The sequence below is a fragment of the Marmota marmota genome, unplaced genomic scaffold (genome assembly GCF_001458135.2).
Source record: "Marmota marmota marmota unplaced genomic scaffold, marMar, whole genome shotgun sequence".
Taxonomy (NCBI): Eukaryota; Metazoa; Chordata; class Mammalia; order Rodentia; family Sciuridae; genus Marmota; species Marmota marmota.
Window position 1 is genome coordinate 37,390,225 of NW_025999842.1, and position 16,870 is coordinate 37,407,094.

The 16,870-nt window shown below is 39.3% G+C and overlaps 1 protein-coding gene across 3 annotated transcripts in view; it reads right to left on the minus strand.

Annotated features, from left to right (window-relative positions):
- The window catches only part of Man1a1 (mannosidase alpha class 1A member 1), a 171,947-nt gene that overhangs the window by 154,917 nt on the left and 160 nt on the right, over window positions 1-16,870 (minus strand). Inside the window, exons 1-2 of one of the 3 annotated variants that reach the window (XM_048795787.1) lie at window positions 16,233-16,360; window positions 15,157-16,017 (exon numbers count right to left, since the gene is read on the minus strand). In XM_048795787.1, coding sequence (XP_048651744.1) covers window positions 15,157-15,771 — 615 coding nt within the window. In that variant the 5' untranslated portion in view covers window positions 15,772-16,017; window positions 16,233-16,360. Of the gene's footprint in view, window positions 1-15,156; window positions 16,018-16,232; window positions 16,361-16,870 lie in introns of those variants that run through there. The other 2 variants (XM_048795765.1, XM_015500769.2) reach the window with 2 other exon arrangements.

A 16,870-nucleotide genomic window follows, 5' to 3' on the forward strand; every position in this document is an offset into this window, starting at 1 on the left:
CCCACCCTGGAGTTTCCAGGAAAGGACAGTGTTGCTCAGTCCCAGTTGATAACCATAATCAATTCATGATTTCTAAGGTGACTCGTAATCTGACACATGCAACGTGTATGATCCCACTTCTGCTACTCTTTTGCTGTGGCATTAACATTTTCTCTCTCCAAGATAAAACAGGAAGGGATAGAAGGTGATTAACAGTTTAGGGAAAGTATAATATTATCAGTAAAGTACAAGCTACTACTAGATTACAAAAGCTAAAACTAACACCTGATTACCTGTGACAATGTGGCTAAAATCCTAAGCCTCTATTGCCACATCAGCCAAAAGTAGAGAATTTAAATCAAAACTTTCATCTATCAGGAATACACACACCCGCAGTAGTTTTCCTAATGAGGAATTTCATCTGGTTTTCTCAGACAAGGTGCCTGGAATTACAGTTTGCTAAGCTTCCTAATCCTCAAAGACATTGCTACTAAATGTCCAAATATTAGGGTGTCTGCCTTAGGAAAAACTAGAGTGTAATTCTCAAGATCACAGGTGGGTGGAGAACTACCACCACAGAAGTAATACACAGAATTCCCAGACTCTCAGACATATTCTAATAGGACTACGTTAAAGAAGCATTAAGAAAGGAAGACATGAACAGCGCTGCCCTTCCCTACTTCCCTTAGGCATCTCATTTTAAATCACTGTATTTCAGTTCACTTTACCATGGGATAAAACGCTTTCCTAAATTTATAAGATTATAATGGCTTTCGATCATTTTTTTGAAACATTTAACAGGGCATAGGAAAGAAAGAGATATAGATCCTTTTATTTTAATTTTTAAAATTTTTGCTGCTGCTGAAGGCAAGCAAGTTCAAAATTCTAAGATTGAAAAACACAGATCTAAGGGAGTTTTTAAAAGCTAGGAAAAATGGAGACAAAAATACCCTTGTGTCTATCATCAGAGAATATCTTTGCCTTTTTATATCACTCGGTTTTTATTAAGTAAGTCCTTCCTTGAATTCTAACAACAAATAACTGAAAATTAACAATGTTATGGATTTAAAGTTTTCTATTATTTGAGGTTGAATACAAAGAACTTAAATATCATTTCTGATGTTAACACAAAAAGCAGGCAAAATGTTCCTCAGACTGTCTTTTTGAGTACACAGTTCCAATAAAGGGAAGTAAACTTTTAGAACATTCGTTGGTGATGTGTTTCCAAATCTAATCCCCCAGGCATAAACTACAAAGTTAATAAAAAGCAGATTAAAACCAAAAACAAATTATTAATTCAATTTTTCCATTTCACTCTTCAATTCTTGCTTATATGCACTAGGAATGTCTGCTGCCAATATAGTTACAGCTGTGGCAGTTCTAATAATCAACGAATATTATAAGAAAGGCTGTGGAAAGCACTATATGCCTAATTATTGAGCTAAATTTATACACATAGCTGAAACACTTTCCTCTTCTCAGTTCACAAAATATTTCTTCTGATGCTCTGAATGTTTTTCTCCTGATTTCACTCTTCACCCCAGCTTTCTTTCCTGCTCCCAGATCAGAGTGTGACACGGGGCCGGGAAGTCAGAGGAAACTGGACACTGATGAATCAGTAAGAAACTGCTCCATTCCACACCCTCTCTAAGGTTTTCCTAAAGAGGAGCATCACTTTGGTGGCAAAACAATGGAAACAAGGCAAATAATGCTTACTTTCCTGCCACAGGAAGCAAGGATTTTGGCAACAGCAGCTAAGAAGGGAAAGCAACGATGGAAAATATAAGCTATTGGTCAACACAGTGATACTACAGCAAAACTTCCTCTTCTTTCCTGGAAATAACTTCCTGAATCCAATTTACTTACCAAGGCTTTTTCTTAATAAAAGTCCAAGCTTATTACTTCCACTAATCCTCAGTTACTAATAAATGTTATTTACTGAATAATGCCACATGCCAGACATTGTGCCCAGACAGTCACATACATTTCTATTTTAATGCTTATAACAATTCCGCAAAAGAGAATTAGTAGCCTCATTTCACAGGTGTGGATAGGGAAACTCAGAAGTGTTTCCTCTCTGGCATATTGCCTCACAATCTAACCAGGTTGTGAAGAATTTTGGTTATATACTTAAGTTGTTCCTTCATTTTGGTTACATTTAAGATGAGTCATTTTCTATTATCAAATTATGGGCCATGAATTTATGGGATAGGAAAAGGTGTTTAACGAGTCTGAAATTAGTAGGAAGGTAACATGCTTGTGAAATTATCAAGAGCATGTCCAAAGACAGAAAGAATAAATGACATGGGGATTTGGAGAAGGGAAAACTCAGTAAAGGTTGAGAATGTAGAAAGGGCTTGATGGGAACATAGATTTTGAGCAAGTGAGATCAACAAAGAAAACAGGGTGAAATCCTGTTTTGGAGAATATGCAAAGTTAATGAAAGAACAGAATCCTTCACTGTGCATTAGAGGAGATATGATTGAGAAACAAATGGAGACAGATGTTGAGAAGACAATGGATGCTAAGCTAGAGAGCTGTAACTTCTAGAGTAATGTTCTTTGAAGTGAAGTCACTGTTGGCATCCGCATTACCTGGGAACATGTTAAAAATGCAAATTCTGGGGTCTACCCATACCTACTGAGTAAGAAACTCTGGGGACAGAGCCCTGTAATCTATGTTCTTACATACCCTCCAGGGGATGGATTCTTAAGAACGTCAGATTCAATGGATACATTACAGGAAATGAAGGACCACTGAAACTCTCCTTGGATAACAACAAGAGACATGGTATTTTAGGAAGATTAATTTAATAGTAATCTACAGAATGGATTAGAAAGGGGACCATTTACAAATTTATAAAATACACAGAACTTCTACCATGTAATAATTTATGAGAGAGCATTTTTCAGGAGATACAAACTGGGGAAACAGAAGATCAAGGTTTTTTCTCTCTATCAAAATGTCACCTCTTCTTTTGGGGGCTGGGGATGTGGCTCAAGCGGTAATGCGCTCACCTGGCATGCACGGGGCGCTGGGTTCGATCCTCAGCACCACATAAAAATAAAATAAAATAAAGATGTTGTGTCCACCAAAAACTGAAAAATAAATATTTAAAAATTCTTTCTCTCTCTTCTCTCTCTTTAAAAAAAAAGTCACCTCTTCTTACAAAAGAACATGTTCATGAAATTCTGAATTCTCTAGTAGAAAATAATACCTAACCTATGACTTTTTAATCTGTGTGGGACTATAAGCATTACTTATTAAAACACTATTTTCTCAAAAACTTTAGCTAGAATGGGAAAGTGAAAAGAAAAAGAAAACCCAACATTTGAATTAGGTGTATAATGTATAAAATGGAAAGATACGAAAAATGATAGCAAATATAAAATATAGCCACAACTCTAGAAAATAATGAACAGAAATGGATGAGAAGTCTAATTTTAAAATCACATACCTGAAAAACAAAGTGCTGGGTGTAAATATAAGGCAGACTGACTTTTCAACAGAAAAACAGAGATTTTTTTTTTAATTTTATTTAAGTAAGTGTTGACCTTTAAAGAAATCTCACAATTATCTACATTCATTTCAGCAATATTACATTTACTCAAAAGATTTTTTATGATCCACTTTCACAGACAGTTTACAAGTCATGTAAGAAACAAATACCATTTTTATTTTATAAAAATCATTCTTAAAAATAGATTTAAAACTGGGCCGGGGTTGTAGCTCAGTGCTAGAGAGTTTGCCTAGCACACATGAGGCACTAGGTTTGATCCCTGGAACCACATAAAAATAAACAAAAAAAACAAAGGTATTGTGTCCATCTACAAATAAATATTTTAAAAAATAGCTTTAAAGCTAAAAATGGTCATTTTTCTACATTCATTAGTCTCTTTATTCACTAGATCATATACTTAGACTTTTGACACTGCTCTAAAAAATAAAATAAAAAATGAAGACTCCTCCAAAGACAACACCTTGCAGCTCATGCATACTGTGGGGAAAAGAGTTCAAAGATGGGTGGACACCCTTTAGGAATGTGTAATTACTTAGAAGGCACTCAAACTAAACCTGAGTAACTCCTGCCTGTGTGTGTGTTTAAACATATTCATTTATCAAATATTTACCGGGTCCTCTTATGGGCAAGGACCAGAGCTAGCTGACCTGGAGGACATATGATAAGTAGGGAAGGTTCCTCAACCCCAGTATGATAGTTCTGGAACAGATCAACGACAATAAAGAGCTATGCCACAGAAATTCTATGTTTTTGGAGTGAGAGGAAAAAGCAAGTACTTCTAACCTACAGTGTGGCTTTATCTTAACACTGATAGAATACTTAATAAATCATAATTTTTATTCACTCTAACTGCTAATGCAGCTTTCAACAGTAGTTAATAAATCATCTTCATTTTTCATGCTCCTCAAATCCACCCCTCCCCTTTTAAAGCTACTGAGTTCTTCATTAGGCATTCTAGGTTAAGTAATCCCAGGAGGATGAAGACTAGCCAAGTACTTAACATGAATGAATGTATACAATCTATTTAAATACATGTCAATTATAAAATCCCCTTTTTACTACATAAAGTTCCCTTTATAAGTCTTAATAAGAATTCCTTATAAAGTTGCTGACTTGAGCTAATAACCCCTTAAATCACAATATGGACTGCTCGGGCATTCTAATTATGAGCTGAAAACCTGTAGATGACTAGATATAATATTCAACACTGCCAGTTGACTACAGAAATAACATGCCTCAGAGATCAGCATCTTATATTCTAAAATTACTATCATCTCAAGCCACAATTTACAAAAATAATATAGTTCACTTATGTCCATCATTATTCATCATGTTAACATGGCCTCAAAGCCAAATTTAAATAGTTCTGGTGTCAGAGTTTCACAAAATAACTGAGGTCAGAATACAAACAAACACATTTTGAAATATGCAACTCTTAACTAAAAATCCTAAAAATCATTACTAAAAGCACTGAACTTCAAGGAATTAGCTAACAAACAAACAAAACCCCCACCAAAACCAAACAACAAATACACTAGGCCCAAATTTCACCCAAACAAAAAACATCATGCTTTTTTGTTATTTAGATATAGCATGCCTTAGACAAAAATGTATATTTAACTTATTTAAAACACCGAAGGTCTCTAACATATAAAAGAGCTGACTGCTGATTCAAACATAAGAATATACATTGTTATAAAATGTTATGAATGGTATTTTATTGGTTCATTTTTTAAAAGAATTTAACTTTTTAAGAATGTACAACCGTACATTGGCAGCTTAGGCCCTAAGCAACTTAGCAAGATCCAACCTCAAAAAAAAAATTTTTTTTTAAAGGGCTGTGGGTAAAAGCTCAGTGGTACAGCACACCTTGGTTCAATCCCCAATACAAAAAGAAAACCAAAAAAAGAACTCATCATTTTCTGTCATTAAAATTATTTTTGAAATTTTGTTTGTACTATTTCTTATCTTCAACTATGATCTTAAAATTCTAGAAAATCGTCATAACAGAGGAAGACCATTCTGCTTTCCACAGATCTCCAGAGGCTAATCTGGTCTCTGGTGAAAAAATCCCAGTAATTCAAAAAGCAGATGAGCTCAGTGAAACTGGGTCTCAGTGAGGGAAAGTGGAGTATCCCAAACTGTTGGGTAAGATCTCCTATCAACAGAAGTACTTCCTAGCCTAAGTGTCTAACTCGGGGAAGAAGTAAATTTGTTGCAATTTTTTTTTTTTTTTTTTAATTACTAAAACTGGAGTCCTTCAGTCCTTCAGGACTTTACTGCCCTAGAAGATCACATCCCTTCAGCCAGCTTGCCAGATTCATCTCCTCTGGTATCTGAACCCCTGAGGCTTCCAAGTTTTGCCTTTGTCCCAATCCTGCTCCTGTAAAAACTTCCTTGTTCTATACAACTCACAACAAGGAAGTGCAGCTAGTCAACCAACACAGGACAAATGTTAATCAAAGGCAAATTAAAAATATAAGACACTGTTTCATCACCTATAAAATTTATAAAGATTCAATAGATTACATTCATTATTTCACAGTTTTGGAAAGTTATCCATCAAAATGTATTAAAAACACTGGGCATGGTGGCGCACACCTGTAGTCCCAGCAGCTTAGGAGGCTAAGAAAGGAGGATTGCGTGTTCGAAGCCAGCCTCAGCAAAAGCAAGGCACTAAGCAACTCAGTGAGACCCTGTCTCTAAATAAAATACAAAAACAGGACTGGGGATGTGGCTCAGCGGTCGAATGCCCCTGAGTTCAATGCCCCAGTACAAAAAAAAAAAAAAAGTACTAAAATTTTTGGTCCATTCATTTTCCCCTTCTAGAAACTTAAGGGAGAAAAATTCTACTTATAGGGATGGGGAGCAATGAGAAGTGAGATAAACTTTCTAGACAAAGGCATTTATCTTGGCATTTTTTAAATTTAAAAACAAACAAACAAACAAAAAAAGGAAATAAGCTAAATGCTCAGGTCCAAGGAAATGGTTACAGTAGGAACATTTTGATATGTTATGCTATCATAAAATGACATATCATCCATCTGGGCATGTCCGTGCATGTGTATAATCACAGCAGCTCGGGAGGCTGAGGTAGGAGGATTGCAATTTCAAAGCCAGCTTCAACAAAAGCAAGGCACTAAGCAACTCAGTGAGACCCTGTCTCTAAATAAAATACAAAAGAGGGCTGGGGATGTAGCTCAGTGGTAGAATGCCCCTGAGTTCAATGGTACCTAAAATCAAATCAAATCACATATTAAAAGAAGATGAGGTCTGGAGTTACAATGCAGTGGTAGAGTGCTTGTCTAGCATGCGCAAGGCCTGGGTCCAATACCCAACACTGCAAAACAAAACAAAAATGTGTCTACAGTGTGGTCCTAACTGTGGGAAAAAAAAATTAACATTGGGCAGGAGAGGGGAGAATTGACCCTTCTGCAACAGATAGGAGTATGAAGGATTATTTTTCTTTTTTCTATTCCTGTGTGTTTTTAAACTTTTCTTTCCAAAGGAGACACTTGTTTACAATGAAAAGACACAAAGAAAGATAGTTTCTCATTCTACAAACCTATTTTTCTCCCTTGCCATAACAAATCTCCTGTACAATAATTTCTACTGAGCATCGTTAATGATATTCCATTAAGAACAGCCTTCAAGAAGTCATACATCCAAGAAAGGGAGAAATTTCAGGCAGTTGGAAATGAGACTGGGTACACTTCCCTGTCCTACTATAACATTTCCACAGGTCTGTCCTTTTTGCTTATGCCCTGATAAAAATAAACACACACACACACACACACACACATCTTTTACTAGCTCCAGCTTGTGTGTGTGTGTGTATGTGTGTGTGTGTGTGTGTGTGTGTGTGTGTGTATATATATATATATATATATATATATATATATATATATATATTCATTCCTATGAAAGAGAAACTAGGGTCAAGCACGTCCTAAAACCTCAGCTCAGGGAAGTTGGACTGCCACCTCCAGTGTGGGTTAGCCTTTATCTCTGAGACTCTCTTGTCTCTTAGAAGGATCACTTGCTCTTCAAGGCACTCTGAAAATGCCATTCAATAAGAAGGATTTGGCAGAACTGGAGACTCCAGCAATAGCTCCGTTGGTCTTTGGATGGGATGGTATGAGTTCCCTTTCTCAACTAGTCACTCATAGGCCTACTTACATCAATTACCACCACACCCTTCCCACAGACTCCTAGCATATGCAAACTGACTTCCTCACTAGTGCTGCAGCAAGTATTGTTTTAGGGTGTAATGTGCTACCTTATTAAACCACCCAATCAGAACTTGGAGGCCGTCAGGTTTCATTCTCTTTTCCACGCCCTCTCTCATACCAAGTTCTCACTGAACTCCCCCATACAAGGGAATAGACGCAGGTGTCCCACAGGTAAGTACCTGAAAAATGTCATTTGAGGCTGGTCTGAGTGTCACCTGTATGGAGGATGTAGAATAATAGTGATCAGAAAGCAGTAGAGCAAATCAAGGACTGGGATTTTGATAAGTTTAAGAGCCAGGGAGACTAATGGACTGACAAAAGATGAGCGTGAGGGAGCCATTCTAGTTACCAAAGTCAAATAAATACAGAAGCTACTTGTACTTTTTAATTTTATTATCTCTCTTCTGGATTATGTGCAGGACTGCTGGGCTCTGATGTACCTAAAGCAACTGCCAGAGCATTCATGACAAAAATGAGGGCTGTGACTCTTAAAGGCTCTTAAACCTTAATCTCATTTGGTTTTCTTTCAAGTACTTAATGATCACAGAAGTCTTTATCAGGACTCCCTGGGGGTGGGGCAGCCTGGCCACATTCCTCAGAGGAAGGAATTAGCCAATACTGTTCTCTCAGGCAGTACCTTCTCAAGCAAAGCTATTCCATCCCTTTAGGATGTTCTCAGCAAAGCTGCCATTCCTAGATGAGAAGGGAGGGCCCAGCCTGACCAGTCTCCAAAGCACAACCTCTCATTAAGAATCCAGGAGATCACAGGCTGATGGGGCCTGGTCACTGCAGCAGCAGTTCTCTGCTCTGTCCTTGGTACTCTGGGATGACCTCAGGGACATACACTTTAGCAGCCCCCTACTGTGTATATGTAGGATGAGTGCTGAGATCCTTCTGGGCTTGAAAGGTTAATACACCTAAATTCAACATGAAATTCCTTTAAAAAGCCAAACCCTTTAGGCTATGAAATATAATTGATTTATGCAACATTTAACTACTGGGTGACGAACTAAACCCTGGTAATAAGATTTATCACAATTATTATAAGTTTTGCTCAGTCTAAAACAATTTTCATCCCACTTCTTAAAAATATTCTTCCAAAAACAAAACAGATTCAAATTCACTGTTTTCCATCTCTCTATTTTTTTGAGGAATAATTTCAGTGCTTAAGGGGATAACTCAACTGTGACTACTCTGAGAAGATGGCACTTCAGGAACAAGCACGTTCGACTGTGAGAAAGAGACAACTTAATTTTTGCACATAAATTTTGAAGTACAGAAGCTGAAAAAATATATGCAGTGGGTATCATTTTAAGGATACCTAAAGTTTTAGGGGAATGAAGAGATTCTTTAGTTGAACTGAAAACATATCTCTTTAAGCTTTGAGAAAAATAATTTTAACTGTTTTTTTGATAGCCTTTTAAAACTTCATTACCCACTTTTCTCACTTATTAGGCAGTATCTGGAACAATGCAATCATGGCTTGATGGCCTTAGGTGTTGACCAGTAACCATCCCTGTATGCCTGATACCATTCTAAGTGCTTTATTGTGGAGGATCAAATTTTTAAGCCTTAGGATCCAACCAAATAGGCACTATTATTAACTCTGTTTTTCCAGTGAGGAAACTGAAGCTCTGAGAGATGAAGCAATTCGCTGAAGGTCACAAGTTAGTGAGAGGAAGAGGCAGATAGATACAGACCCAGGTAATCTGAGTAAAGAATCCACCCTTCTAACCACATCTCTGCAAATGGATGGAGCAGATAAGAAAAGGCACCCAAATGGAGACTCTTCAGAACTTACTTGAGTAGAGAGAATGACCCATAGATTGGTGTGGTTTTTAAATGTATGCCATTTATTTATTTATTTATTTATTATCCTTAAGAGTATTTTTATTTTCCAAATCACTTTTCTTTTAAATAGCGTGCTTTCAGGTTAGCTGTCACTTTTTTATTATCCATAGCGCAACATCAGAAGAGCACAGATATTTGTAGTTTGAAAGAATTCCCCCAAGTCATCACACCCTTCTTCTCTGGGTACCTACACATGCCTTTCTTATATGCTGCAACTCTTTCTTTCTTCCTTTCTCTCTTTCTTCCTCCCCACTTCTCTTCAAAAAGAATGTTCAATTGAATAATTACAAATGCCTCTACTTCCTGCAGAGACTATTATAAAGAGAAAAAACCATATCAAACTTTCTCTGGGTGGCTTTAAAAACAACAAGTCTTCCCCATCATTCCATTGGTATGATTTTAAAAACTTAAAAAACTAAGATGAGACCAAATCTACAATATTGTAGAATTATACTGCACATGTTTCATACTCTACATTAGGTTCTGCAAATAATAAATATGGGTAATTAACATACTTCTTTAGAGTTTTATTTAGTAGTCAAGTTGTGCAGGGGATAGTGAGCAAAACTTACTGAGGATTGGACTTTGAATTTTTAACTCTGCCACTAACTGGTGATGTGATTTCCAGAACATTCTTGGTGTCTTGGTTGCATGTACGATAAAATGAATGAGTTGTCTCTAAGGTCTCACTCACGTATAGTACTGTATGACTTAGAGCATATGTTTAGTTTTCAAAAATATGAGATTCAAAGTCACTACTTTATGGCATATTGATGGTAACAGAAAAAAACAATTTTTATAGTTTGTGCAAAGGGCCTTTCAACAGATGTGGGTGGGGAGAGTGGATACAGGTAATTCAATTACGAAACACCAAGCAGAGCTGTAGGCTAAGAACGCTGAGGGAAAAGTCAAGACTTATTTTCCTCAAACAAGGAAACTCTTCCCTAAACAGATTTCTTATTTATCATTTTTATCTACTTAGAGGAAGACCATTTTGCCAAACCTATTACACTATTTCTGGAGTCCACAATGGTTACTCTTATTTTGACAAGTCTAAATTCATCTTTCACAAACACATATGTTCATGATTTTGTAGGGTACAGAGAAATTAAAGGGCTGCAGGTACTCTATTAGGCTAGGACGTATAAGCAGGTTCCTGTGCAATACTGATTCCCTGATATACTTACCCTTAATTCCTCACACAGATCTGTATTCCTCCCTCTGACCTTGAGACATATACTCAAAGCTTACTTTAACAAAGAATGCAGGCTACCATAGTTTGATGAAATATTTATTTGTACTACTATAGTTTATGAATAATCTAATTTATGTAAGTTCTACAATGAATTCTAAAAAATCAGATCTCATACAAAGGAATTTTTTATATATAAAATACTAGACTCAATTTCTCAACACAGTTCAATTTATTAGGTCATAAAGAAATGATACATTGATTTGAAAATGCATGTTTTTCAATCTCCTTTCATAATTCTAAGTTCTAAATCCTATATGTAGAACTTTTATGTGAATCTTCGTTGCCTATTAACAGGAAGGCAGAATACTCCTGTTGAAGAAATTATCAATAACTTATAGCTGAACATAATTAAGTACCCACTGACAATCTTTTCTTAATTTTGTATATTGATGTTCAACAGTCAGCATCTACTCTGGTACTTACACTGTGGAAATCTTAACTGACTCATTTACTTGTTGAAGAGAGAAACCTTTAGAAACACTCCATGTCCTCTCTGGTCTGGGGAAGAGCCCCTGAATGGATCAGTCTCACAATGGCCTCTGTTCAGTATGTTGTGTGTCCCAGAGCAGGGAGCAGTTTCAAAGGAAGCACCCAAGGGTGTCTAAACCCCTCAGGTCAGGTCTTCAATCTGTCACTTTTATTACTTTGTAATTAATATTTTCCATACCAGAACTACCTATACCAGCAACCTAAGTAAAACTGGGGTAGAAATGTAGCTCAGTGGCAGAACACTTGCCTAGAATGTGCAAGGCTCTGAGTTTAATCTTCATTACTGTAAAAAATAAAAGAAAATAAAGAGTGTTCTCTTTTGTTTTAGTCTGCTGAGATTACTGCCACATCTGATCTCTACCAAAAGCGTTCATGGCTAATAGTTCATATAAATGATATACTTTTCCCAAGGCTATACATACAAGATTAGTGTAAAATATAATAAAAATGTTTTAACCAGTCACCACCAATATGGAAATTTTCCTTAAATTTATGATTATACAAGAATGGATTAATAATAATAATAATTTTAAAAAGGCTCTTTTGAAAAACTGAGCAGATATCTGTGTCCCAAGAACTGACGGATCCTAAAGCCTTATTTGATAGAAGGATGACAACCTGCACAAGCCCCACCTGCCTCTTATGTTGGTGGGGACTCCAGTTTAAGAAGGGACAATTTGTCTTCAGTATCTATTACTGAGAAATCCTCATACTTGCAGGAAGTGGAAAAATAAAATATTCACCTTCCAAATTGGATTAGGGTTCTAATCTTAAAGGACAGGGCAAGCTCATTGTGTAGAACCCCTCTACCTACCTCCCTACCACTACAAAAAAAGCTAAGAATACTTCCTGATTTTTAAAAAGGGGTGAAGTAAAGGGGAAAATGGACTATTTTTCTAAAAATTCCATGGTGCTATTTTAGCTTCCAGCTTCATTATTCTAACACTGCTTTTTAAAGCTAAGGGCAACTTGAGCATAATTTCAAGAAGATCCAATTCATGAAAATAAATAGGAATTTTGTACACATTATGAATTTCAGGGAAATTCCAGAGTAAATGCATTTACAGAGTATTGACAGAATTTTCACAGGGGCAAGTCCAGGAAAATCATAATTTTAATTTGAAATATTACATCAAAGATTTACCATCCATCAAATTAGTAGTGGAAGTCACTTAACATCTTTTTTGGAAAGGGCACTAGGCAATGTCCAATTTGAAGTTAAGTATCTCCCCTAAAACACAAATCTGTTAAAAAGTTACTGTGGGACCAATAACACAACTGTATTAGCATTATGAAAAACAGTATTAACTGCCTTCAAGCCACATTTATAAGAGTTTGACTTAAGTTACAGCCCAAGACCCAACATGTTAGGCCTACTTATATTTTCTAAATTTTAACTATAAAAATTTTGGTACAGTCAGGTATGATAAAGAATGTCAGTATTAAAAAAAGATCTAGAAAGCACAGGAACAAGAACAAAACCAAAGCAAAGATTCATTGGTTCATTACAAGAAGCCCAGAGGAGTAAATGAAACCAAATCTTACTTGTATGAAGTCTAGTGCTTTACTTACAATGGGCAACCACTTTTTCCTCCTAAAACCACTCACTCACCAAATTCTTTTAGAGCAGCATGCATTACTTTTTTTTTTTTTTTTAAACAAAGGACTACATCTGCTTGAACTAATCTGATGAAAAACATAATCCATTTTACTCCCATTGGCCTTTGACCAACCACTGCAACTAATTATGCTGCCTATTTTGGGTTTTCACAACATGGAATTTTAAAGAACACACTGAACTCTACAACTTTTTGCAAGACTGGGCAATTTCAACACATTTTGGTGCTAAGATGTTGGCACCACACTTTCAACAGAGACTACATAAATTTCCTTAACATGGTAAATTAAGAACTTTGGATTTAGAGATATATATGAAGTGATCCAATAGAAATAGATACACGTACTGTTAACCTGAATGGACTACTATTGTATCACTGCTTCTGCTGTAAAAGCACTTTTAATCACTACTGGTCAGTAACAACAGCTTTTTATACCTGTACATCTTTGGTATTTAAAATCTTACTCAGAAAACTGTGATGTGTGCTAACTGGCAGCTCATATGAACTACAGGCATGAAATGCACAGGTTGCTTTCTTCGAGTTTAAAGGGAACAAGCATATAAATATCATTTAGGGTTGCTTTCCCATGGTTTGGGTTGGATATTTTTACGGAACCTGGAAGATGAGGATAGCAGGATGTTTGGAAAGAGGCAGAGCTTTGTTTCACCCTCCTGGTTTGGTGATACTGACAGGATTTCAAGGAAAAGGGAAACTGCTAGAGAGTAGTTAAGGAGAGTAGAATCCACACCCCCCCCCCCCAGGTCTTGGTTCTGTGCCTGAGCAGGAGTCTCAAAGAAGCAGGAGGCTGAAGCATTACTGAAGAAAGCTATGTGCAGGGCAGAGGATAAAGGAACTCTTCCTAGGGTAAACTGAAAAGGACCCAAATTCACTTTAACTTGCTTAACTACAGCTTACCCAGATTCATCTAGTCTTATGTTAAAGTAAAAATGCTGTGACAATCTATCAGCCTCTATTCTGCAGCCACTTAACCTTCATCTTTACCACCTCAAAATTCTGTTTCCTCTCTGAAAATGGGACCAGGAAACTTCCTTTCCTGATTACTGACCCAATATCAAAACACAAAATTTATTTTCACAGACACTATGTATCATTTTTCAAAATGGCAAAAATATTACCTCCATTCATAATGTATTTTAGAAAACTGCTCAAGATTTGGGATGACATGCTTTAAATATGGTTCCTACAGCTCTTAATTCTCAGTAAAACCTAGGCTGGCATCCTTTCACATAGAGCAGCAACTCTGGAAGGGAGCAAGACCATAGACATCCTGGTGACAGGTGATTGGGAAGAAGTCCCAGGGTTCTAATTCAATTCCCTACCTAATCACTAACTGATTCTTGAGCTCTGGACTCTTAAACTTTCATCACTGCAATGACAGCCTGAAATGATGTTTAAGGTCTCCTTAAGCTTTAAGCTGCTCATGAACTAATCACATGTTATGAGTTCTAACTACAAATTACATAAAGAAATTACAGAGGATTTATCAAAGTCTATGTTTGTCCCAGATTAAGTTTGTTATTATTGTGCTGTTATGAAGCAAACCTGTTGCTTCACATGGAATACCCTATTTCTGACTATGCACTAGAAATACAGTTAGTAGACTGGCTAAATTTTCATTTTTTTGAAAAGTAAACAATAGTATACCTCCTATGATGGGAAGTTCTCCAGTTTCACCTTTTGACTTTGTAAGTACACACAAAATGCCACCTGGCAGAATGGGGCCATATGACTGAACGCTAAGGAGCTCTGGCTTGCTGCTAGTACTTTTACATCCTGGTTGAATGATGCTTTAGTTTACTGGCAAGCTTCACTTTAAAGCCACTTCCAAGCCATATTGGGGGGGGGGGCTGTAAAGTACCTTCACTGTACTGTACCCAAACTACTAAATGTATACAGCCAGTAGAGGTTTGTCTATCACCAGCCGATGTATTAACACCAACTTCATATGGCTTAAGTTCACCACAGCATGCAAGTTAAAAGCAATGGGATTCAGCATATATCGTAATTAGCTACGTCTACTATAAAACTAAAAAAAGGAAAATGAAAGAACCTTTGACATAACACCTGGTGGAAGAGGAAAACCTCCATCTCCCACTACAGGGTAATGTTGCAGTTTTCAGAGTTTCAAAGATTTGCCATTTCTCCCAGAAAAACAGCCAACTGGGAGGGATTATGACATGATGCACTCACCTCTACGATCTTTGCCCTCTTCTCACGGATAGCTTCATCCGCAGGCTCCCGGTTCTCCACTCCAATGGGAGGCACAAAGTCCACCTCCGGCAACCCTCTGAAAGGATCCTTGTCACGCAGCTGGTCCTGGGCTACCTTCTCCTTCTCCAGCAGGATGTCTCTTTGGATCTCCTCTGGCAGCTTCTGCAGGGTCTCTTTGGCTTCCCTGAGAGCCCGCTCGTGGTTTTCGCGGATCCTGGCCAAGTTGTCCTCCAGGGCGGCCGCGGGATTCCCGGGCGCGCCCTCCTCCCGGAGCCGGGGTAGCCCCTCCTTTGAGTCCTCGGCGCGCGCCCCGGGCCCAGGCTTGTGGTCGGCGGCCGGCTGCAAGGCGGGGCTGGAGTGGAACAGGACTCCACTGAGCAGCTTGGAGGAGTCGGGAAGGAAGAATATTGCCCCGAAGCAGAGAGTGATGAAGGCGCTGAACACCAGAAGCAGCACGAACTTCTCCGTCAGGCGGAAGGCGGAGGGGCCGGACCCCTTCCTGCTGCCGCCGCCGCCGAGCCCCCCACCCAGACCGCCGCCCAGACCGCCGCCCGCGGGACTGCTGAAGAGCGGCAACAGGCCCCCCACGGGCATCGCTGCCGTCGCCGCGGCCGCCGGGCGGCCGTCTGTCCAGTGGCCCGGCGCCGAGCGGGTCAGCAGCCAAACTTCGCCGCTGCCGGGCGTCAGCGGCTGCGGGGCTGGGTCCTGCGCATCCAGGCCGCCCGAACCGCTCCGCTGGGCTGCAGGTCTCCCCAGGGGAAACAACTCTCCTCCGAATCTTCTCCCCGGGGCGGCTCCCTTTGCAAACAAGCACGCGTGACACACCGCTGGCTGCAGCGCCTGCGGGGAGAGAAAACAGTAAAACATAGTAATTATGCGAATCATGATAAAGTTTCCAGCGGGTCTCCGCCCTCCGACGGCCTGGCGAGCCGTCAGGACAGCTCCCCCTGCTCAGAGACCCTGAGTCCAGCCCCGGGCACCGCCCTCGCAACCCACTCTTTGGACTTGAGGTGAAGTTTTTGAGTCCCGGGGGGTAGAGGATGTCCCGCGCACACCTGGGGCAGAGAAGCTGGCGGACACCCCCTGGAGGGGGCAGCGCACCTCTGTCAGGAAAAGCGCAGCGTGGGTGGGGGGCTCCTCAACTTCGCCCGCTCTCCATCTCCGAGCCGAGATAGNGGGAGCAGGGCGGTCAGACCCGCGTGGAGGCCTTGGGTGAAGAGGCGGCGGTCTCAGGTCCCCGAGTTTATTCCGCGCGGGCCTCAGGCTCGGGTCCCAGGGGTGGTTGGTTCTCCAGTGATCCGGGAGGCACCTGGGATTGAAGCTGAACCTTCTGGACTCGCTTTTGGATAGCATCTTGCGTAGCGGTCGGGGACCCACTGCCAGGGGTCCCGGAAAAGGCAGTAGATCGCAGGGCACTGAGTCGTTCCGAGGCGCGTCTTTTTCTCCAATTACCCTGTTTTTACCCAAGGCAGAGATTCCCCGGTGCTCAATAGCAGTTAAACCGAAGTCCCTCGTTAGAAGAAGCATGATCGTGAGAGCTCTTGAGCACTCTGGTCTATCTGAATAACATCCTTTTACATCCTCAGAGACTTATGGTTTTGTGGGTGCTTAGGACTCTTCCTATGCACCCTTTCCCCCTTCAAAATAAAGTTGTGTGCTTCCCCCGCCCACCCTCACTTTCGAAATTCATTTA